Source organism: Macrotis lagotis, chromosome 1, assembly GCF_037893015.1.
Source record: "Macrotis lagotis isolate mMagLag1 chromosome 1, bilby.v1.9.chrom.fasta, whole genome shotgun sequence".
Lineage (NCBI taxonomy): Eukaryota > Metazoa > Chordata > Mammalia > Peramelemorphia > Peramelidae > Macrotis > Macrotis lagotis.
In genome coordinates, this window is record NC_133658.1 from 839,376,104 (window position 1) to 839,401,412 (window position 25,309).

Sequence of the window (25,309 nt, forward strand, 5' to 3'; positions counted from 1 at the left end):
TATTGAAAAAGCTTTTTCTTGACTCCTTTGTGAAATATCTTAGCTCCTTCTTCCTCTCCTTTCTCTTCCTGCCAGTATTTCCCTTTATCACCATTGACTCCATATTTATACTACATTATACCATTATATTCTGCTACTTCTACACTCCTAAGAGCTCTTATAAATGAGAAAGTTCATATAAGTTATCAATCTCTTCTTCCCATGCAGGAATACAAGCAGTTCAATATCATTAAGTTCCTCATAGTTAGTCCTTCCTGCCCACCCCCATTATTGCTCACCAGAGTCCTATACTTGAAGATCAAACTTTCTGTTCAGCTCTGATTGTTTGAATAGGAAAGTTTGAAAGTCCCCTGTTTCATTTCAAGTCCATCTTTTCCCCTGAAAAAAGGATGTTCAGTTTTGCTGGGTAGTTGATTCTCAGTTGCAAACCAAGATCTTTTCCCTTCTGGAATATCATATTCTAAGCCCTATGAATCCCTAGTGTAGATGCTGCCAGATCCTGTGTAATCCTGACTATAGAGCCACAGTAGCTGAATCGTTTGTTTTTGAAAGCTTTTAGTATTTTCTCTTTGACTTGGGAGTTTTGGAATTTGGCTATAATATTTTTGGAAGTTTTTCTATTGGGATCTCTTTCAGGAGGTGACTGGTGAATTCCCTCAATTTCTATTTTACCCCCTGCTTCTAGGATGTCAGGGCAATTTTGCTGTATTATTTCTTGAAAAATGAAGTCTAGGCTCTTTTCCTAGTCATGACTTTCAGGTAGCTCAATAATTAAATTTTTTTTTCTGGATCTGTTTTCAAGTTGGCTAGAGTTTTATTTCTTCCTGATTTCTCACAAAGTCATCAGCTTCCTTTAGTTTCATTCTGCATTTGAAGGAGTTGTTTTCTTCAGAGAGCTTTTTTATCTCCTTTTTCAGCTGGCCAATTCTGCTTTTTAAGTCATTCTTCTCCTCATTTGCCTTTTGTTTTGCTTTTTTTTCATTTGGCCTAAAACTGGTTTTTTACATATTATTTTCTTCAGTATTTGTTTGTATTTCTTTCACTAACCTGCTGATTTGATTTTCATGATTTTTCTGTATTGCTTTCATTTGTCTTCCCAATTTTTCCTCCACTTCCCTTAATTGCTTTTCAAAGTCCTTTTTCAGCTCATCCATATTCTGATCCCATTTTCTATTTCTCTTGGAGGTTGTGGAGATGGAAGATTCAATTTTTTTGTCATCTGACTATGTGTTTTGATCTTCCATGGGACCAAAGTAATTTTCTATGTTCAGATTCTTCTTTTTCTCTTGTTTGTTTATTTCCTCAGTTATAAGACTTATTTATAGCACTTCCAAGACTTTGGAGGTTTTTTTGGGACACCTCACTCTAAGGTCTTATGTTCTCTTGCCTATCTTTGATATGTAGATGACCACAGGTATTCCCTTCTGCTCTGGAGCTCTGAGAAGTGTCCCTGCTATCTTAGTATGGAAGCCCAAAATGCAACCTGGATCTGAGTGTGGGCAAATAGCAGAGTTCTGACCCAGGGAGAGCAGAGAGATTTTTGTAGTCTCCCCCAACCCCCTTACTGGTCTGTGGACTGTGCTCTGGAAGTGCAGGCTGGGTTCCTCAATTCTGGCTGCAAGTTCTCACTGCAGGATTGCTCTGAGGTCAATGTTTCTCACTCCACACTCATTCTGCTGCAACAGAGCTCTCTTACTGCCCCTTCAAGCTATTTCTGGTTATCCCTGGGCTGGGCTGGGCTGCACTGCCCTGTGACTGGGGCATTTTTCCAAACCCCAATCCTGGTAAAATATACCTTTCCTGCAGAACTTCTAAGTTATCTTAGACTGGGAAAATGTATCACATATTCTGTGGGTTCTGCCCCCTCTAAATTTTGGCTAGAGTCATAATTTAACAGCTTTTGGAGTTTTAGCGGGGAAGGAGTTTCCAGGAAATGCTGCCTTCACACTGCCATCTTGGCTCCACCCCCCACATAGAAATTCTTGACTCCAAAGTTTGGATATTTAGATTTATTAAACACTAGATTACTATGCCATTTACTCTATATTGTGTACTTTATCTATTACTTTGAGATAACACTCTACTTCTTTAGTGTATCAAATTTTTTAATGATGATTTAAGCTTCATAAAATAATTTCAAATCAGATTCTGGCAAACCAACTTCCTTCACATTTTTTCTTGATCCATTTGATATTCTTTCCCCCCCCCCAAAGCAATAGGATACTTGCCCAAGATCAAACAGCTAGGCAATTAATAAAGGTCTGAGGTCAAATTTGAATTCAGGTTCTCCTGAATCCAGGGCCCATGCTCTATCCACTGCACAAGCTAGTTGTCTCTCCTCATTTCACATTCTTGATCTTTTTTTCCTCCAGATGAATTTTGTTATTTTTTTCTAGCTCTATAAAATAATTCTTTTGTAGTTTGATTGTGTGGTACTGAATAAGTAAATTAATTTAGGTACAATTGTAATTTGAATATATTATTTTGCCCTACCAATTAGTATTTCTTTAGTTGCTTAGATATATTTTTATATTTGTGCAAAGATTTTGCATTTATATTCATATAGTTGCTAGGTTTGTCTCGGGAAAAAGAGTCCCAAACATTTAATATGGTCTGCAGTTATTTTAAATGGTACTTCTCTATCTCATTCTGCCAAATTTTGTTAGCAATATATAGAGGTGCTGATGATTTTTATGGGTTTATGTTGAATCTTGTAATTTTTCTAAATTTATTAGTTCAAATAGGCTTTTACTGAGTTCTCTACCTTCATATTTTCTACTAAGAAGGATAGTTTCATTACTCGTTACCTATTCACATTCCTTCAATTTGTTTGGGTGTCTTATTGCTATAGATAACATTTCTAGAGCAATATTGAATAGTAGTGAAGAGAATGGATAGCCTTGATTCACCACTCGTCTTAATGGGAAGATTTTTAGATTGCCTCCTTTTCATATACTTTCTAGAATTTTAAATAGATTGAGTGTTGCATTTTGTCAAAAAAGATTTTCTGCATTAATTCAGATAAACATGATCTTGTTGTTTTTGTTATTGTAGGTCAATTTGGACTCTGTTGCTTTAGTCATACTTGTTTCCAGATTGAAGCCTTGAGTGACAGTCCCAGGGAAAGGAGGAATACTAATGCACCAGAGTTTAAGGTACCATGGAGAATAGACCCTCATCACAAACCAGGTGAGGAGAGAAGTAAATAACTCTTTATAGATCATATGACTTTGGAAGAGCTGAAAATTACAGGTCTCCAGAAGTGTCTCTCTAAATACAACTATACAAACCCCAGAAGCTTGGGGTAGGACTCCCTCTTGGAAATGGAGTCTGGAAATAGTGACTGAACAATGTTTTTGGAAATCAAGTAAGGAGGAGGAGATATGAAAGTGGTATAAGAAAATAATGAAATTGAGTAAAAATCTTCATAAAAGAGACACAAAAACATACTGAAGAAAATTAAAGAGGAAAAAAATTAGGAGATTAAGGCCTTAAAAAAAGAGAAGTGGCTAAAGTAAAAAAAAGCCATAAAAATTCACTGAAGAAAAAAAACTCTTTAAAAAAGTGGGAAAGGAGGCACAAAAGTTTATTGAAAGAAATAATTCCTTAAAAATTAGAATTGAAGAATTGAAAGATAACTTCATGAGAAATCAATAAATAAGAAAATAAAACAAAAAAATAAAAAAATAAAAGACATATGAAATGTCTCACTGGAAAAAACAAGTGACTTGGAAATTGGTCCAGAGATAATTTAATAATTATTGAACTATCATTAACATAAAAGAGGCTAGATATCCTTAGAATTGACACAAAGAAAGAATAGCATGCACTTAATTGAATAGAGAAATTAATTTTTTTCCTTTAAGGAAGGAATAGGGGGAGGGAAAAAGTTAAAGGTAGTGCTCATAAAAGGTTGGGTAAAAGGAGAGAGAAAATAGAATAAACTATGGGGGGGGAATAGGATAGAGCAAAATATAATTGCTAGTTATAACTGTGAAAAAAATTGAAGGAAATTTCTGTGATAAAGGCCTAATCTCTCAAATTTATAAATTTGTATAATTTATAATTTATAAATATAAAAACCATTTCCCATTTGGCAAATAATCAAAAATATGGTAATATTTCAATTGAAGTAATCAAAGCTATCTATCAACCCACAAACCTGCTCTAAATCACTATTGATTGAAAAAAGTGAGGTACTACCTCAAAATCATTAGATTGGCATGCAAGAAACAACATGTTAAAGGCAATTGTTCATTGAGTGTCAGCTTGGAAAAATCACTTAAATTTTCTGCCTCCTACCTAATGATCTGATGCTTCAATTTCTCCCCAAAGGTTTCCTCATTAAGCACCATAGGAAAAAAGTAGTAGCTTCTCTCTCCTGATTCAAAATAAAACCCCCAGTATTAGGAGTAGCTTCTATCTTTTTTTCCCTGCTCTGGGGCAGTGTGGGGACAATTCAGCTTCTCCCTCATGCAGGAGCCTGGTAAGTATTAGACCCAGTTCAATGGGACTGCCCTTACCCAGCAGATAGACTGCAGAGTGAGGCATCTGACTCATATTCTGGGACTTACTACGAGAAAAGGGGGAAGGTCTTTGAACAAAATCTAAGCAGATGTATTGATTCTGGTTTAATTACCAATATGTCGTTCACAGCCTATTGGGCAGTAAACATTTAAAACATTTCCTAAATACCTCATCTTCTCTAATTTTCAAAGGCTTTTACTTCAGGATAAATAATTAATCTTGCTTCTGTTTCTCACTGTCTCCAATCTCTCCATCCTGTTTGGGTCAAGAACATTGTAAAATTGTCAAACCATTTTCTTTCTAATACTCACATGAGATAGGTCATTTAAAATGATCATGCATATTTTCTAGACAGCTAAATTTCAGTCAATCATTTAGACATTCACTAGGTAGCTACCATGTAAAAGACATTGTCAGTGACATGCCCAAGTGACATGCCCAATTGAAAATTGAAAGCCAGGATTCATCAGTCTGTGAGCAGTTTCTCTTCCCCCACACTACATGTGAGCAGTGACATGAGAGATCCCCATCAAGCTGAGCTAGGGAGAAAGGTAGTGTTGACTTTAGGCTGAGAGTTAACAAAATGATACTTCAGTGACTTTCAATAATCCAAGAATTAAGGAGGAAGCCATGATGAAAAGTCATTGTTCAGACTGAGCAATAACTTCTTTGTTTTCAGCCTCCAGGATACTGGAAAGAAGGTGAGGAGATCTCCTCACTAGACTGACTTTTTGGTTTCTGTGCTCTTGCAGGTATCACATAAACAAAGAGTACCTGCCAGCTCAAATTAGAGGGATACTGGACTTTCTCTCATTTAAAAAAATCACCTTTATGACCTTGGAAAATTATTTAACTTCTCTGAGCACAATGGAGGCAATTGGGATTAGATAATATTAAGGCTCCTTCTAAGTCTAACATTCTGTGGTACCAAAAAACATCCATTTAAGGATATTTAGAGGGAGAACACTATGCAAATATTTAGCTTACCTTTAATGACTGAATGATACTTTTTAAAACATATATGATGATGATGTTGTCCCTTGTTCTCAAAACAGACATGACATCAAGGAAGTGGTGCCATGATAAGCACATGAATTGCATTTGAGTGGGGAGGTGCTGTGCTAAGTCACCAGTCTCACTTTCTCCTCTAGAACAATCTGGGTCCAATGGTCAGATAGGAAACAGGTAAACTGGAGATGGGTTACTGATTTACTCCAAGTCACACAGTTAGGAAGTGGCAAGTGTCTGTGTCCATATTTGAAGATCTGTCCTCCTGACTCTAAGGGTAGTGCTCTATTCACTATAACACCTAGCTGACCTTGTTATATTATACTATCTTTTCCATAGTAAATAAGCCCTACATCCCAAGCTTTTTTTAATTCTTGAATCATTTCAAATTTGTTTTCTTTAACTCATTCATTATCAATCTTTCATTTGTTACTTCTCATAGTTTTCATTGGACTTGACTCTATCAGTAATCCATATTTCTCTTGTCTGATAGGTTACTGCTTCCAATCTACTATCAATTTGAAAACCAAGTAAACAAGGTTTTTAGAATTTTGTACAAAATAAGATTAAACTGGTTTTGAGTGAGGGCCTGAAATGATCTCCTGTATGTGAAACTCAAAAAATTTTGTGGTAGGAATATTGTAATATTTGTTTACTGCCCATATGCATTTATTTATTTCCTGTTTTCTGACTATGTTCTGCTCAATTAAAATGTTTTGTTGTGACTCCTGAACAGAGGAAGTATTTCTTTAATAAAAGACAATAGATACTGAATGAAGGAATAAATGTAGGAATGATTTTTATTAAACTCCTCATCTAACATAGTAATTTCCTTTGGTATCATGAAAGTTAATCATTCTGAATCTGATGTAGTTAGGATTATAATATCCATTGTCTATTGAGCTTGATAAATCCTGAAGCAATCTGTTCCATTGTTGGACACCTATTATTTCCAAGGTCTTCTTTACCCTTAGACCATACCCCAAAATCCTGAATATTTATCCATTATCTGTAATTATCCTCCTTACAAATAAACAGTATAAATATTCTTTTATCCCCACATCATAATCTTTCTAATATCTAACGATGCAGTTCATATCCACTCTTCAATCTTCCCTTCTTCAGAATATATGTCCACAAGTTATATAGCTATTTATAATACGATTTCTAAATCCCACTTTTCCTGACACAGTCAAGTTTGATGATTCCTCTCGTAAAATATGATGTCCATAGCTAGATATAATAATTAATTAGTTAAGAGAAATAAGATGCAATGTTCAATAATGAATATTGTCTAGGTATCGATGTCAGGAAAGTATGAACTCAAATCCTGCTTGAGGAAACAATGGCTCTGTGAGCATAGGCAAAGCAACTAACCTCTCTGAGCTAAAAATTGAAAATAATTTTATCTGTAGTATCTAATTTGCATTTATTGTGAGTTTCGAGCTAGATTGCATAAACATTTATGTCTGTAAAATATGTATACAATTACATAATATAAAATGTTTCATAAATCTTGAAATATTTTTTGAATATGAGCTATTGTTGACATCACTATTCCTAACTACACAAGACTGAAACTTATTTTTCATTTTTTCAAAGACAATGGAGATTAAGTGACTTGCTCAGTTGTCACACAGATCATGTCAAGAGTCTGGGACCAGATCTGAACTCAGGTCCTCCTTACTTAAGAATCAATGCTCTAAAGACTGTACTATATGTTTGTACTTATAGATTTAACTTTCAAGAAGAAATAAGAACCAAAATTTTCAATAATAACTAAACCAAGTTAGCCCAGGACTAAAACTTCAATAGTAATTACCCTTTCTCTGGTCTCTGGTTTTTCTAGTATTTTGCATTATGAATTACCCTCTGACCCAACATAAGGGCAAGACACTCAAATGTATTTTTATTTTCATAGAGCATTTAGCAGATGATTTGGTATCCACCTTAGGCAGATATAAATTAAAATTTTCCTTCTGAGCTACACAACTTGTTTTGGCACTTAACTCCCTCTATAAATACAGGAAAGCCTATTCCCCTCACTAGGAACAATTTCCTTAACTGTACAATGAGGATAGTGACTAGAGGATCTTCAAGACTACCTCTCTCTTTTTCCTTACCTCTCATTCTTATGTGTTATAGACTTTGATTGGAAAAGTCTATTTCAGTTTACAAGTTACTGTTTACATTTCAGAATGAATTTGTTCATCATTCTTTCTTCCCTGAATGAAGATTGAGGTTGAGTAGTAGAAGGACAAAATTTGATGCTTCAGACTCTAGAGCATTACCCAAAGAGAGCTGTTCTTAAGCAGTTTTCCACAACTGTAGTTAAGCAGCATTATTTGGGTACCTTGACATGGTAGGGTTTAATACAAGAAAGGATGAGATATAATTTTCATGTCATCAATGAGATAAAACACATAATATTATTTCCAAACATTAAAGCACTACTTTTGTCCTTTCCTCCTCCTCCTCCTCCTCCTCCTCCTTCTCTTCTTCTTCTTCTTCTTCTTCTTCTTCTTCTTCTTCTTCTTCTTCTTCTTCTTCTCCTATAATTCTTATTCCATTACTACTGCCACTACTACTACTACTACTACTACTACTACTACTACTACTACTACTACTACTACTACTACTACTATTAACACTAATGCTATGTCCATATTAAAAATAAACTTTGCTGAACTAACAATATTGCTAGAGGCAGGGCCTCTCTTTTACCATTTGCATTAAGAAAATGCTGAAAAGAGAGATCCTTAGAGAAAAAGGTGAGGCTAGATGAGGTGAGTTTAGCTATTTTTATACAACCTTATATATTACCTTCTGACTCAGCGTAAGGGCAAGACACTCAAATGTATTTTTTTTAATAGAGCAATTAGCAGATGATTTGGTATCCACCTTAGAGGGATATAAATTGACATTTTTCCAATGGAGGTTGTGTTGGGGCCACAGGAAGAAATTAAATTATCAGAAGTGATTCCTGGGAGGTAAATATGCAGATCTTGAATGGGCATCAATGTATCCTTTGATCATTAAAGATACTTGTCAGGGCATGGCTGAAAGAATTTGGCCTATGATTACCAGGGAGCTATCTGACAGGAGGGTTCTTTTGAGGAGAATAGATATGTTCAAGGATTGGGTCAGTGTCTGATTCTCCTTGCAGAATTTTTTCCCAGAGGCTAGGAAGAAGTAGAACTGTTTGTGAGTAGCCCCTTTGTTACTTGACTATGAAAACTTTCAATAAGTAAACTATATTTTCCTGAAAAGATACCTCATCTTAGTTTCCTAATGCATGAAACAGTGGTAATAATCCATCTTATGCTCTACTGTCTTTCTCACACAGGTTCTGTAAGGATTCAATGAGAGAACCAAAAGGTATATGCATTGGGGTATAGTTTGTGTAACTATAACACTATACTACTTTTCAAATATGTTATAGAGAGAATTCCTGCTAAAGTATGGGTTATTTAATATGACCTCTGGTATCTCCTGAGATCTTTCAGTTTTGAAATTTTAAATCCCTGATTTGACAGGAGGCAGGGAGGGAAAGAAGAGGGGAGGAACCAGTCATTATTTTATTGTTAAAAATTCCCTCTAAAAATTCTGATCAATATCCAATGTACTTTGTATAATTTTAAATTACAACAAGCTATATTAGACACCCAGTTATTCTTGGAATCATTAAACTTGTCACAAGTTTCTACTTGTTACACATACTGACTACGTTTTCCTAAACAAGTCATTTGTCTCTGTGCTTCAGGCAATGTTCTATGATTCTAAAATTATTATTAGTAAATGTTTATTGGTCTATGCAAAAATATGATGATTTAATTTAAGAAGTTAACAAATAGGTTGGATTGATGATACAGTGGAAGAAGGAATTTTGTCTTGATGCAATGCAAGTATAGAGTGGATTTGTAATCAAAAGCCTGGATTACCTTGTCTGCTCCATTTGCTAGCTATGTGATTTCTGACAAGTCAATTTAACTTTCTGGACCTCAGTTTCCTCATCTGGAAAATTAGGAGTTGGTACCAGATGTTATCTAAAGTCTCTTCTAACTCTACAGTAATAGAAGTATCTGACAAAATGTCTAATGGATTGGATTACAGAGAAGAAATTTTAGTCAAGTGTCTGAACTTTCTCAAATTATCATCAAATAACCCCTATAGTATACTTGTACAGATACTCTTATAGAATTAAGTTTTCCAGAGGGCAAAGCTAGTAAGAAGTTTCAAAGAAGGGAATTTAGTATTGATTTCAGGGAGGAAAATAGCTTACTTACAATTGATCTCTGCAAAAATGAAATGAGCTTCTTGGAAGTGTGTGTATTTCCCCCCACCCCCATTGGAGATGTTTAGAGAGAGGGTAAAAGACAAGCTGTTGGATATATTTTTTTCTGGGGATTACTTTTCAGGAATATATTGAACACGATGATCACTGGATTCCCTTCTAATTCTAAAATTCTGAGAATGTGTGACTCTTGAGGACAAATAAATACTTGAAGAATACGAGGCCTTTTTTCTAAAAAAAAAAAAAAGAATGTTTGAGCCAGATTTTCCAAGAAGAATATGAATTTATGATAAAGACTTTGTATTAAAATATCAGCAAGAAATCTGAAGATGAAAAGACATTCTATGCTTGTCAAGGGGTAACTTTAATACTTTATTATTTCCTTTTCCTTCTGTACTTTGCATTATATCCCCTTAGCCAACTCCCCAATCCTTGTTACAACAATGTATCTGTTTTTGGTTTTTTGTTTGTTTTTCTTAAACAAAGTTTTTAGAAATAATATAGAATAAAAAGGGAAATACAACTGATTTTTTTAATTAAAGGCAAGAAAATATAGAATCTTTGATAAAAATCTCAAGGAAAGATTTGGGTCTAGAAAAGATAATGATCTAACTTTAGAGTGACATTTGATGATTTTTTATGTTTGTACTTATAGATTTAACTTTCAAGAAGAAATAAGAACCAAAATTTTCAATAATAACTAAATATCTACCAAGTGAAGGGCATGACTGGGCCATAGTTGCATGGTTCAACAGAAGTGAGGATGTCATCTTTTTAAAAAAAATTTCCAATCTCTTAGAATACTTTTAAAAGGAAAAATAGCTTTTTTATTAAAATAGGCTAATTTACTTTAATGAATACTAAATTTTCTTATTACTCTAGTCTCTTTGCATTCCTTCCACTTCATTTTTTACACAATTTTATCATTTTCTCAAAGAATGAAAAAATGTTCTTTTTTAATTTGATTAGAATTTTTTTCCCCTACAGGGATAGAGAGTTCCTTTGACAAGCATGGCATGCAGAAAGGACCCCATCATGTCAACATATGGAAACAATTCTTTCCATCCTCCATTTTTTATCCTACTTGGAATCCCAGGCTTGGAAAAAGCCCAGTTCTTTATTGCCTTCCCATTTTGCGCCATGTATGCTGTGGCCTTGGTGGGAAATGTCACCATTCTTCATGTGATACGTATTGACTACACCCTCCATGAGCCCATGTACCTCTTCCTGGCCATGCTAGCCTTTACTGACTTAGTTATGTCCTCATCCACCCTTCCTAAGATGCTAGGAATCTTTTGGTTTGGTTCCTGTGAGATTGATTATCATGCCTGCCTCATTCAACTTTTCTTCATTCATACTTTCTCTTCTGTAGAGTCAGGGATTCTCATGGCCATGGCCTTGGATCGTTATGTGGCCATCTGCTTCCCATTACGTCATTCAACTATTTTATCTACTTCAATAGTGGTCAAACTAGGTGTGGCAGTGATGCTAAGAGGTGTGTTGTGGGTGAGCCCTTTCTGTTTTATGGTCACCGGGAAGCCCTTTTGTTCCAACAGAATCATTCCCCAGTCATACTGTGAACATATGGCTGTACTAAAGCTTGTATGTGCAGACACCAGGACAAACCGTGTGTATGGGCTTGTTGTGGCCTTTTTTGTGGGTGCCTTTGATATCATAATCATAACTGTATCTTATATCATGATTTTGCAGGCTGTTCTGCGTCTGCCATCAGGAGATGCCCGGCTCAAGGCATTTGGCACATGTGCCTCACATATCTGTGTTATCCTGTGCTTGTATATACCTGCCCTCTTCACCTTTCTTTCCCATCGTTTTGGCCATCATATACCCCGAGCAGTCCATGTCATGTTTGCTAATGTCTACCTCCTAGTTCCCCCAACATTGAATCCCATCATTTATGGGGTAAAAACCAAACAGATTAGGGACAGAGTAATAAATACCTTTTGCCAGAAAGTTTCCTGAAACACAGATTCAACATTTTCAAATGACCAGATGAACTCATTAAAGTGACCCAGATAAAAGCCTGAGATTTCATCCAACAGGGCTCCCTAGAGCAATCTTTCTCATCACTGAACCTGAGGTGAAGGAATTAGCATGGGGAAATAATGTTGCAGATGTCAATTTCACTGAGGAGAAAACCAGGATCATTATTCTGAGTCTGAGAAATTTGATAAGTCTCTTTTCTAAAATAATTATTTATTTCTAGTTTTGTATCAATCTTGTTTTGTAATAAAAAGCATGTAATTAAGACTATTAATTTGAATGGTTCAGTTTGAATTCAAATAAAATTATGTTCTATTAACTTTTAGATAAATAAGATACCTAGCATGAGAGCACTTTTGTAATCTCATCCATAGAATTGTTATCTAAAACGTCTGTTTGAAGTAAGTCTGAAGTACAGCAATTTTCATTATTTCAATATCTCAATGGTGAAAGACAATAAGACATAATTAATGTGATACTAAACTTAGATTGAAATACCTATATTCAAATTTTACCTCTCAAGTTTAGAAGTTATATGACTGGATATGTCATTGAACCTCAGTATGTCTCAACAAATTATTTAGTATTTCTTTACTAAGGTATAGATATATTGTGACATATGGCAGGAGTTATCCACACTGTTTCAATTACAGATCTATCTTTGATTCTATCTTTAACTGTTTGCCTCTCTTTGCTTTTGATGCTTGAATGGAAGACTAGCTCTATGTTTTTTGCTTTTGGTGGTGAGGGTGAGTATCTTCAGCAGTTTGCTTTGAAAGAAATTAAGGAAAAAAAATTGGAAATGGGCTTAAAAGTTTCTTCACCTGAATAGCCTTTTTTTTTTTGCAAGGCAATGGGGTTAAGTGGCTTGCCCAAGGCCACACGGCTAGGTAATTATTAAGTGTCTGAGACCAGATTTGAACCCAGCTACTCATGATTCCAAGGCCGGTCCTTTATCCACTACACCACCTAGCCACCCCAGAATAGCCTTTGTTACAGTGATACAAATGATAGATCTATACCCCCAAAATATTAAAAAAGAAGGAAAATATCTAACTGTATAATAGTTTTTGTAGTAACTATTTTTGTGATGGCAAAAAAATGTATACCAAAGATATGTCCATGAGCTTGGGAATGACTGAACAAGGGGTAGTATATGGGTGTGCTGAGATGCCCTTGTATTGAAACACATTATGATTGGGAAAGTTTAAAATTAATCTAGAATGACATATTAAGTGATTCAGAGTGAGGTAAATGGAATCAAAAATAAAAAGTTTCAGAGTTTTATAATCCCCACCTCACCTCTCCTTATATCATCTAGTTTTTTGTAGAGTATGTTTTGTGTGTGTGTGTGTGTGTGTGTGTATACACTTATATATATATATACACTATATACACATATTTATATATTATATGTGGATTTTTATATATAATGATGTGTATGTATTATAGCCAGTGTGGGACTTTGAATAATCATACATATTTATTATAGAGATTTATTTTTTAATTTATTTATCAATAGGGAAAGGAGAGAAGGTGGATTTTCCTTTAATGCAAAAAATAAAATTTATATAAATATAAATAAAATAAGTAGTCAACTTCAAGTATAGGTTTTTTTTTGTATCTGTAAACTCAGTTTAACAGAGAACAGTCAGTTTGTAAATGATATTGATTGAATTCACACTGTAAATTTTTATCTCCTTCCCACCCTATAAAGCCTTCCCATAGATGGCAGCTTTAAGAGATTCCAGAGTTCTGTCTGATATTTAGACAAAATAAAGAATTGGAGATGTCCAAAACAATTAGCTCTAGTAGAATAATCAATGTCAAAGAGTACTATCTCCTTTCTATTCCTCCCCATAACAGGTCTTCAGGTAGAGTCTACATAACTGATTGAGTGATATGATATATAGAAGAGATTTTAGCAAATACTCTACCCCAATTCCCTGAATCCTTCATAGGGTCCCACTGAAACAGCAAAAGCATACCTTGACCTAACTCTTCTTTTGACCAGTCAATAAGAACACCAATAGAATGCTGAGTTGGACATGGGACCTTAAATCACAGAAGGGGCTTTCCCTAGTTATTTCCTGCATACTGATCTTCTTGTTTATAGTGAACTTATAAGGAAGTTAAACTAATTGTGATATCATTATCATACATAAAGATCCCTCTAAGATGACTTTTCTGCAGGTATTTTAGGTAACTTCATGAACAGTTGGAACAAGCTATGTGACCTTCATAGCAAAACTCTTCCTTGTGCTACAAAGTTAGCATATTCTGTTAGAATAAAAGCATCCAGGACTTTAAAAAATTCTTGTCTTCCTTAGCTAGGCTGTTATCTCCTCATACAAAAATTCTACCCTGTTATTTGCTTGAGCACAAGTAAATGTCCTTGTTTGGTTTTGGAGACAGCTTGAGTCTTGTAATTCTTTTTTTTAATTTTAGGTTTTTGCAAGCCAAATGGGGTTAAGTGGCTTGCCCAAGACCACACAGCTAGGTAATTATTAAGTGTCTGAGGCCTAATTTGAACTCAGGGTACTCCTGACTCCAGGGCTGGTGCTCTATCCACTGCACCACCTAGCCACACCAAGTCTTTTATTTCTTTAGAGACACCACTAAACATTCTCTTACCTCATATGATAGGAAATATAGCCTCGGAAATGCTTTTCAAATAAGAGATTCTATGATTCTCTAGAGTGGCTCAATAGGCTGCATGTTTCTGGATGGGAAATCATGAATATAATAAAACAAAACTATACTTGTTTTATTCTTTAGTGAAGGTGTGCAAGTAAATATCTAATCTAGATAATCAATTGATCTTATCGTCATAGAAATTATATTGTAAGAAGGTACAATAATCACTCTTGTGTATAAGATGATGAAATCATTAGCAGACCTGGAGAAAACAAGCACTAAATGGGGGAGGGGTGATGGCACCATGAAAATCATCTTGGACTTCTGCTGATGGAAGGGACCATATGATCAAGGACTTTTTTTGGCCACTCCTATAAAGCAGTGGAGGAAGTATAATACCAGTCCATTTCCTTTGTTTTAGACCAGCATACAGTGCACTCCAGTCCAGGAAAACCATGAAGGCATATTGACATCACTTTTCTCACTTGAATTGTAACAAAGGAAGGATTTTGACTTTCCATTCTGGAAAATTCTCCTGCTTTTTCTTTCCCTTTAATTTTTCTACATTTCTTTTTTATAGAGTTTTTCATCTTTCTTTCTTGTATCATTCCTTTCTTCTTTCCATTTCATTCTTTTTCCTTTCCCTTTCTTTCTTTCTTTCTTTCTTTCTTTCTTTCTTTCTTTCTTTCTTTCTTTCTTTCTTTCTTTCTTCTTTCTTTCTCTTTTTTTAGTACATTTCTTTTGTTCTTTCCAAAGGAATTTCCCACTTTTTTATGCAGGAAAAATGTGTTTATTGTCCTGTCTATCTTTTCTGTTAAATTTTCAAAAGTTGTGTTCCACTGATTGGGTCTCTCTTGGTTCCATTGAAAGCTGATATCAGGAAGACAATCTGATCAGGTCCTTGCTGGAGTTCTGGCTTTCTTGTCTATCTCCAATGTTGTGAATGTCAGTGCATAGATAAATCATTCCCACTCTTTTCTGGATAGGAAATTTTATCTATTGCCCTTGAATGGTATTGTTGAAGCAGGCCTTTGAGTTTTGGTGCCTCCAGTGAGTTGAAAGCCTTGTGGGTTAAAAGTAATCTTTGAAGTGAGTTGGATCAGCCCTATTGGGAATTTAAATAGAGACAAACCATTTTGGGATGCCACTGAAATGCACTGATCTGTAGGAGAAATGGAAGAAATTATCCCAGTATAGGAGAAAAGGAAATGAATCTGAGTGTCTTGCCATGAAGACAGGGAAAAGTATGAAGCCTTGGGAGAAATGTAGGTCACAGTATGTGAGCAAGCAGGGAGAACCTTGGACTCTAGAGGAATGTGGCAGGAAAGAAAAGCAACTATTCAAAGAAAAACTGAGTTCTTTTCCTCCACTAATCTTAATATGGAGACCTTTCAGAATTGTGACCCTGTTGTATAGTTGCCAGGGGGCAGGGTGTCTTGTGAAGAACAGCAATGAAGCCAGTATCATTGGCTATTAGAATAGGTGGAAGAAAATTGAACAGGTATAAAACATCAAATTTATAAAAGATAATGATTGTCAAATCTAAAATTTTAGATTTTATTTTATAGTTAAGGAGATATTACAGTTTTTATAATCACAGGATAAACATGACCATACATTTATTTTAAGATGATCTATTTGACAGTTTAGTAGAGAATAGACCAAACTGTGGAGAGACCAAAACAGAGAGACTTAGGTGAAAGTGATTTCAATACCCCTGGCTGAAGCAATGTGAACCTATATCAGGATAGTAGTAGTATTATCAGAAGAGAGAAGATATTATGCAAGAAATAGTGAAGGTAGAGATGTACTCAGCACTGAAATGGATATGGGTAGTGTATGCAAATGAAATCTCAAGGAGAATGCTTGAAAAACTGAAACAAAGGTAGTGACTTCATCGGTAATAGAAAGATTCAAAAGAAGGGAAGTTTTGAAAATAAGATAATTATTTTTGATTTTGACATGCTGGGTTTGAGATGTTCAAACATCATGCAAATGTCCAATAGTCTGATGGAGATGAAACAGTGGAGGTCAGAAGGAATATTCAGGCTGGAAATTTAGATCTGAAGAGGCAAATGAATTCATGGGAGCTGATGAGAAGGAATAAAAGGAGATTACTTATACCTGGGAAAAAATTCTTCCTTATCTCTGCTTTGTTTCTCTAGCTCTTGACATTTAATTTAAATATCAACTGTTTCAGGGACTCTTTTATGATTTCCTCACTTGCTAGTGTTTTTATTCCAGGCATTATCTTATATTCAATTTTCTACATACATACATACAAGAAAATGTAAGCTACTTGTGGGATTAGGGTCTTTTATTTTTGTCTTTCCTTTCATAACTCCTGGAAATATAGTAGTGCTTAATAAATGCTTATTGAATGGACAAGTGAATGAGTGTTAAATTGTTTTATTGTATTTGATCCACTTGTAATCAATATCTTTTTGAATCCTATCACTCTTTGTTCATTCTCAGTTTTCGCCATTTGCTAATTGAAAAGCATGACATCTGTGTTTTTAATAAAATTATTTATTAAAATATTCTGCTGTACAAGAACAAATACTAATCCCTTGATCACCCCACACCTTATTTTCTTCCAGGGTGTTTTTTTTTTACAAATTTATTAATAACTTCATTTTAAATCTGATCATTCAACCAGTTCTGTTTCTAGTTAATAATAGCATCATCCAGCTCACATGTATTCATCACTTTGGTAATGACAGAATAAAATAATTTATTGATTATGTAAGTATTCTTGTATATATATATATATTATCTATGTAAATGCGTATATTTCATATATAAATTTCTCCTGTTTTTTCAATCTGATAATCCTAAGAAAATAAGATTAATTAAATATACATTGTCCTTGATGAAGCCATTTCCACCTTTTAGAACCCCAACCAAGCAATTTTCTCCCTTTCCAAATGAATTTCTAATTTGCTTGAAATCTGCAGCCTTTGGTGCTTCAGTGACTAGAATATAGTATCTGTCACATAATTTACACCTGATCAAGTCTCATTCTTTTTTTATTTCTACTTTAATCTTTTCCTGATATTCACTTAACATCCCTTAAATAAGACAGTCTAGAATGGGCCTATAGTTATGGGACTCAAATCTCTTTTTTAATCATGAAAAAAAGTGGAATTTGTCTTTCCTGAATCTTAAAGCAACTATCTTACTCTCAAAAAATTTTCATTGGATGATAAAAGTTCTAATGCAACTATATCAATATTAATATGAATAAAGTCTTTTGTTACTGGTAAAAATATCAATTGGGCAAATGACAAAGATAGCAATTTCTTTAAAAATAGAGCCAACCAAATGGAAAAGGAGGTACAAAAACTGAATGCAGAAAATTTCTCTCTGTTATATAGATTGAGATCCGTGGAATCTAATGACTTCATGAGATACCAAGAATCTGTTAAACAAAATCAAATACTGAAAATCAGAGGAAAATATAAAATACTTCATTGGCAAAACACCTGAACTGGAAAATAGATCTAAGAGAGACAATTTAAGAATCATAAGTCAATTTGAAAAACTTGATCAAAAAAAGAGCCTGTATTCCATTCCCCAAACTATAGTTAAGGAGAACTTCCCTGATATCCTGGAACAAGAGGGCAAAATAGTCATTGAAAGAATACATCAGGGGCAGCTAGGTGGCACAGTGGATAGAGCACCGGCCTTGGAGTCAGGAGTACCTGGGTTCAAATCTGGCCTCAGACACTTAATAATGACCTAGCTGTGTGGTCTTGGGCAAGCCACTTAACCCCATTTGCCTTGCAAAACCTAAAAAAAAAAGAATACATCAATCCCCCTCCTGAAAGAAATCCCTAACTCAAAACACCAAGAAATACTAAAGCCAAACCCCAGAATGATCAGATCAAGGTGAAAATTCTGTAGGCAGCCAGGAGGAAGCAATGCAAATACCAAGAAGTCACAGTGAGAATTGCACGGGACCTCAAATATACAAGATAAGGTCAAAATGAGTACAGGATTTGCACTTAAAAGGTCATATTATAAGCCAATTAGGAGAACAAGGAATAGTTTACCTGTTGATCTATGGAAAGGTGAGTAGTTTATGACCAAAGAAAAGATAGAGAACATTATAAAAAAACAAGTTGGATAATTTTGATTACATTAAATTAAAAAGTTTTGCACAAACAAAACCACTACAACCAAGATTAAGAAGAAAGTAGTTAGATGGAAAATAATTTTTACTAGTGTTTCTGACAAAGGACTCATTTCTAAAATACATAGAAAACTGAGCCAAGTTTACAACAGAAAGGCATTCCCCAATTGATAAAAGGTCAAAAGATATGGATAGGTAATTTTCAGACAAAGAAATCAAAGCTATCTATTGTCATATGAAAAATTGCTCTAAATCATTATTGATTAGAGAAATGCAAATTAAAACATCTCTGATTTACCACTTCACAGCTCTGAGATATGTCTATATGACAAGAAAAGAAAATGGTTAATGTTGGAGGGGATGTGGGAAAACAGGGACACTAATTCATTGTTGGTGAAGTTGTATACAGATTCAACCTTTCTGGAGAGCAAATTGAAATTATGCACAAGGGGCAATAACAATGTACATACCCTTTTAATCCAGTAATAGCACTACTGGATCTGTAACTTGAAGAGATCATAAAAAAGGTAAAAATTTCACGTTCAAAAATATTCATAGAAGTTCTTTTCATAGTGGCAAGAACTGGAAACTGAGGGGATGCCCATCAATTCTGGAATGGCTAAACAAATTATGGTATATGTCTGTGATGGAACACTTTTGTTCTATACAAATAATGAGCAGATAGGATTACAGAAAAAGCTGGAAAGACTTGGCTGAATTGATACTGAGCGAAATGAGCAGAACCAGAACATTATGCATACTAACAAAATGGGATGATCATTCATCATAATGGACTTGTTCATCTCAGCAGTACAATAATCAAAGACAATTTGAAGGGTCCTGTCAAGGAAAATTTCCAGAGAAGGGACTGTGGAGTTTAAATGAAGACCAAAGCTTATTATCTTCAATTTTTTAAAAGTTACCTTAGTTATTATGTTATTTTTTATCTTTTGCATCAGATTCTTTTCTTACAATATACTTAATTTTGATCTATGTTTAGCATAGTTACAAATATAAAGCCTATATCAAATTATTTTCTATGGGGGGAGAGGAGGGAAGGAAAGGAGAAAAATTGCAAAAAACAAAACCTTGCAAAAAATGATTAGTAAGAATGAAAAAGAAAAGAAAAATGTTCTAAATCCCTCTTATTGAAGAAATGCACATTTAAAAAATTCTAAGGTACCACCTCATACCCATTAGATTGGCTAAAATAAAAGAAAAAGAAAATGAGGGATGTTGGAGGAAAAAGTAAGGAAACCAGGACACTAAGGAGAACTAGTTTACATGTTAATTTATTCTCAGTTACCTCCAACTTTCTTCATGTAAGGTAAATGTTTCTCTGGAGCTAAGTCCCTCTGCTCTATATGTAGAGCTCTCCTTGTTCCAGGTCTCCATAGGAATGGTGTTTCCTGCCTCTCTTCTTTCCTCCATTCCTCTCTTATCCTTTATAGGTCATCCCTACATACAGTCCCAGGTTTTTCTATTTGTTTGTCAATTAGATACCAGCATCACATGTACTCAGCACTTTGTTCAGTAGTGCAGCTATAGTATCCTTTACTTAGAATACAACACAGGGAACATCCTGCCAGAAGTGACATACAAGAAACAAAATGCTGTGGACAATTCCCCATTGAGTGTCAGCTTGGAAAGCACAAGTAAATTTCCTCCCTTCTGTCTAATGATATGATGCCTCAACTTCTCCCCTGAGGTTTCCTTGCTGAGCGCTATAGCAAAAAAATTGTAGCTTCTCTCTCCTGATTCAAAATAAAACCCCCAGCACTGGGAGCAACTTCTACTTTTTTTTCTGCTCTGGGGCAGTGTAAGGACAACTCGGCTTCTCCCTCATGCAGGAGCCTGTTAAATGTCAGACACAGTTCCATGAGGACAACAAAGGCAGCCCTTGCCCAGGAGATAGGTTGCAGAGTGAGATAGCAGAGATATTTATCCCATATTCTGGGGCTTACAACTCAAAAAGGGGGAAGATCTTAAACAAAATCTAAGCAGATGAATTGATTCTGGTTTAATTATCGCAGGAAGTCATTCACAGTCAGTTGGGCAGCCAACATTTAGTAAATATTTCCTAAATACCTCATTTTCTCTCTATTGTTCAAAGTATTTTACTTCAGGGTAAGTCATTCATTTTGTTTTCTCTTCTCACTGTCTGCAATCTCTCCATCCTGACTGGGTAAAGAACACTAAAATTGCAAAACCATTTTCCTTCCAACAATCCCATGATATAGATCATTTTAAAATGGTCATGCATATTTTCTAGATGGTTAATTCACAGTCAATCATTTAAACAAGTATTAGGCAGCCTCCATATAAAACACATTGTCAGTGACCTGCCCAAAGTGGTAGAACTGAAGATTGAAAACCAGGATTCATCAGCCTGTAAAGGCTCTTCCCCGAACTTGATATGAGAAATCCCTATAAGCCGAGCTAGGGAGAAAGAAGTGATGACTTCAGATAGAGAATTAATAGAATGTTGTTTCAGCGACTCTCAAAAATTCAGGAATTAATGGAGCAAGCTGTGATGAAAGATCATTATTGAGTCTGAGCAGTAACTTCTTTGTTTTCAGCCTCTAGGCCACTGGAAAGAAGGTGAGCAGATCTACTCACTAGGCTGAGTTTTCTGGCTATCTTTACTTCTGAAGGTATCACATAAGAAAGAATATCTGCCAACGTAAGTTAGAAGGATATTGGGTTTTCTCTCATTTTGGAAAACCATACCTTTATGATCTTGGAAAATTATTTGATTTCTCTGCACATGAAATTTTTGTCTAAAACAGGAATGGAGACAACTGAGATTAGATAATATTAAGGCTCCTTCTAAGTCTAAAATTCTGTGGTACTAAAAGACATCTTTAATGACTGAATCACAGTTTTATATACATATATGATGATGATATTGTCCCTTCTTCTCAAAGAAGAACATGACATCAGGGAGGTGATGCTATGTCATGCACAAGAATTAGGTTTGAGTAAGGAGATGCTGTGTGCTTAGACATCAGCATCACTTTCTCCTTCAGAATCATATGGATCCAGTGGCCAGATATGAATTAGGACAACTGAAGATGACCCTGGATGCAAGACAAATAGGGTTTTGTGACCTGCCCAAGGCCACACAGCTAGTTTGTGGCAAGTGTCTGAGGTTGGATTTGAACTTCTCTCCTTCTGAATCCAGTGCTCTATTCATTTCACCATCTAGCTGGCCATGTTGTATATTGAACTATTTTCAAATCAGTCCTAGATCCCAAGATTTTTGAATTCAAATTTTTAAAAATTGTTTTTATTTTTATTCTTTCATTATCAATCTTTCATTTATCACTTCTTATGGCTTCCACTAGACTTGACTGTATCAGTACTCCATATAACTCTTGCCTTCTAGTTTGCTGCTTCTAATCCACTACTAATTTGAAAGTGAAGTAACCAAGTTTATTAGATTTTGTATAAAATAAAAGTAAAATGGTTTTGAGTGAGGGCCTTAAGTGATCTCCTACAAGTAAAACTCAAAAAGTTTGTTGTAAGAATTTTGTAATATTTGTTTACAGTCCAGATGCATTTGTTTCTTTCCTATTTTCCATGATCTACTCAATTGAAGTTTTACATTGGACCTCCTGAAAAGTGACAGTGTTTCTTTAATAAAGGACCATAGACTCTAAATGACTAAGTAAATGTGGAATGATTTTATTAAACTCCTCTTCTAGCATAGAAATTTAGAGTCTATGGTCCTTTATTAAAGAAACACTGTCACTTTTCAGGAGGTCCAATGTAAAACTTCAATTGAGTAGATCATGGAAAATATACCTGAAAATTAATCATTTTGTATCCAAAATGTCTGTTATATAGTTATGATTATGATATCCATTGGCTATTGAACACAATAAATTCTGAAGTAATCTGTTCCATTGCTGGACACCTATTATTTATAGGTTCTTACCCTAAGACCATATCACAAAATAGTACAGTTTGTTTATTTATTCATTAGCTGTAACCATTCTCCTTAGAAATATACAATATAAATACCCTTTTTGCCCACATAGCAATTCTTCTGATATCTGAAGATGTAGTTTATATTTACTCTTTGATCTTCCCTTCTACAGAAAATATGTTGAGCGGTAATATAACTATTTACTCTATAATATGATTTCTAAACCTCATTTTTTTCTGACACATTAAGCTTGTTTATTCTTCTTTTGAATTATAAAGTATTTTTATTTTGAGTTTTACAATTTTTCCCCTAATCTTACTTCCCTCCCTCACCCCTCACAGAAGGCAGTTTGCCAGTCTTTACATTGTTTCCATGGTATACATTGATCCAAATTGAATGTGATGAGAGAGAAATCATATCCTTAAGGAAGAAACATAAAGTATAAGAGATAACAAGATCAGACAAAAAGATATCAGCTTTTTTTTCTAAATTAAAGGAAATAGTGCTTGGTCTTTGTTCAAACTCCACAGTTCTTTCTCTGGATACACATGGTATTCTCCATTGCCGACAGCCCCAAATTGTCCCTGATTATTGCACAGATGGAATGAGCGAGTCCATCAAGGTTGATCGTTGCCCCCATGTTGCTGTTAGGGTATACAGTGTTTTTCTGGTTCTGCTCATCTCATTCAGCATCAGTTCATGCAAATCCCTCCAGGCTTCCCTGAATTCTCATCCCTCCTGATTTCTAATAGAACAATAATGCTCCATGACATACATATACCACAATTTGCTAAGCCATTCCTCAATTGAAGGACATTTACTTGATTTCCAATTCTTTGCCACCACAAACAGGGCTGCTATGAATATTTATGTAGAAGAGATGTCTTTAACCTTTTTCATCATCTCTTCAGAGTATAGACTCAGTAGTAGTATTGCTGGATCAAAGGGTATGTATGCACATTTTTGTTGGCCTTTGGCCATAATCCCAAATTGCTCTTCAGAAAGGTTGGATGAGTTCACAGCTCTCCCAACAATGTAATAGTGTCCCAGATTTCCCACAACCCTTCCAACAATGATCATTGTCCTTTCTGGTCATATTGGTCAATCTGAGACATGTGAGGTAGTGCCTCAGAGAAACTTTGATTTACATTTCCCTAATAAATGATTTAGAGCAATTTTTCATATGACTATGGATTGCTTTGATCTCCTCATCTGTAAATTGCCTTTGCATATCCTTTGACCATTTGTCAATTGGGGAATGGCTTTTTGTTTTAAAAATATGACTCAGTTCTCTGTATATTTTAGAAATGAGTCCTTATCAGAATCATTAGCTGTAAAGATTGTTTCCCAGTTTACTACATTTCTTTTGATCTTGGTTATAGTGGTTTTGTCTGTGCAAAAGCTTTTTAATTTAATGTAATCACAATCATCTAGTTTGTTTTTAGTGATGTTCTCCATCTCTTCCTTAGTCATAAACTGCTTCCCTTAGACTTGTTTATTCTTCTCTTAAAATATGATGTCCATAACTAGATAGAGCAAGTAATTAATTAAGATAAATGAGATACAATGTTTAATAATGGTTTTTGTCTAAGTCTTGAAGTCAGGAAAGTATGAGCCCATATCCTGCTTGTATCAAATACTGGTGCTCAATTGGTAAGTCAACTAACCTCTTTCATCTAAAATTGAAAATAATTTCATCTGTATTATCTAATTCATCATTATTCTGAGCATCAATTGCAATATAGATTGATAATCAATTGCTTCATAAATCTGAAAAAAATTTCATATTACCTATTGTTAATATCATTATTCCTTACTCCACAAGAATGAAGTTTTTTTCACTTTTTGCAAGAAAATGGAGACTAAGTGACTTGCCTACTTGTCATACAGTTCATGACAAGTTTCTGGGGTCTGATTTGAACTCAGGTCTTCCTCACTCAGGGACCATTGCTCCAACAACTGCATTATCAAGTTGCCCCAGGACTGAAACTTTAAAAATAATTATACATTTTCTGGTCTCTAGTTTTTCTGTTATTTTGCATTATCAATTATTTTCTGACCCAACATAATGTCAAGACACTCAAATGTATTTTTTCAGAGTATTTAGCATATGTTTTTATATCCACTTCAACAGGGTATACAGTGACCTTTTCCTTCTGAGTTGTAGAACTAGTTTTGTCACTAATTGCATTTGTAAACTCAGAATGCCCATTTCCCTCTCTAGGCCCCATTTTCTTGACTGTACAATGAGAATAGTGACTAGAGGGTCTTCAAGACCACCTTTCACTCTCAAGTGTTATGGGCTTTGATTGGTAAAGTCTATGTCAGTATACAAGTTACTATTTACATTTCAGAATGAATTTGTTTATCATTCTTTCTTCCTCAAATGAAGATTGAGATTGAGTACTGGAAGGACAAAAGTGATGTTTCAGACTCATAATATTACCCAAAGAGAACTGTTCCCAGGCACTATTCCACAGTTATAGTTAAGCAGCTTGATTATGGTAGGGTCTAGTAAAAGAAAGAATGAGGTATGATTTTCAAGTGATCAGTGAGATAAAATAAAAACATAAAGCATATAAATGTTATTTATTTACTTCTCCTCCTCCCTCCTTCTCCACCTCTTCTTCTTCTTCTTCTTCTTCTTCTTCTTCTTCTTCCTTCTTCTTTTCTGCTAATAGTACAATCATAACCACTATGTCAAAATTAAAAATAAGCTCTGCTGAATTAACAATATTGTCAGAAGCAAGACCATCCCTCTCTACCATTTATGCAA

General features: G+C 34.7%; 1 protein-coding gene across 1 annotated transcript; it reads left to right on the top strand.

The window, feature by feature from the left end:
* Positions 1 to 10,864: 10,864 nt before the first annotated feature.
* LOC141489158 (olfactory receptor 52R1-like) lies at positions 10,865 to 11,809 on the top strand. The gene has a single exon (XM_074189902.1). It carries the CDS (start codon positions 10,865 to 10,867, stop codon positions 11,807 to 11,809), a length of 945 nt encoding a protein of 314 aa, XP_074046003.1.
* Positions 11,810 to 25,309: the final 13,500 nt, after the last annotated feature.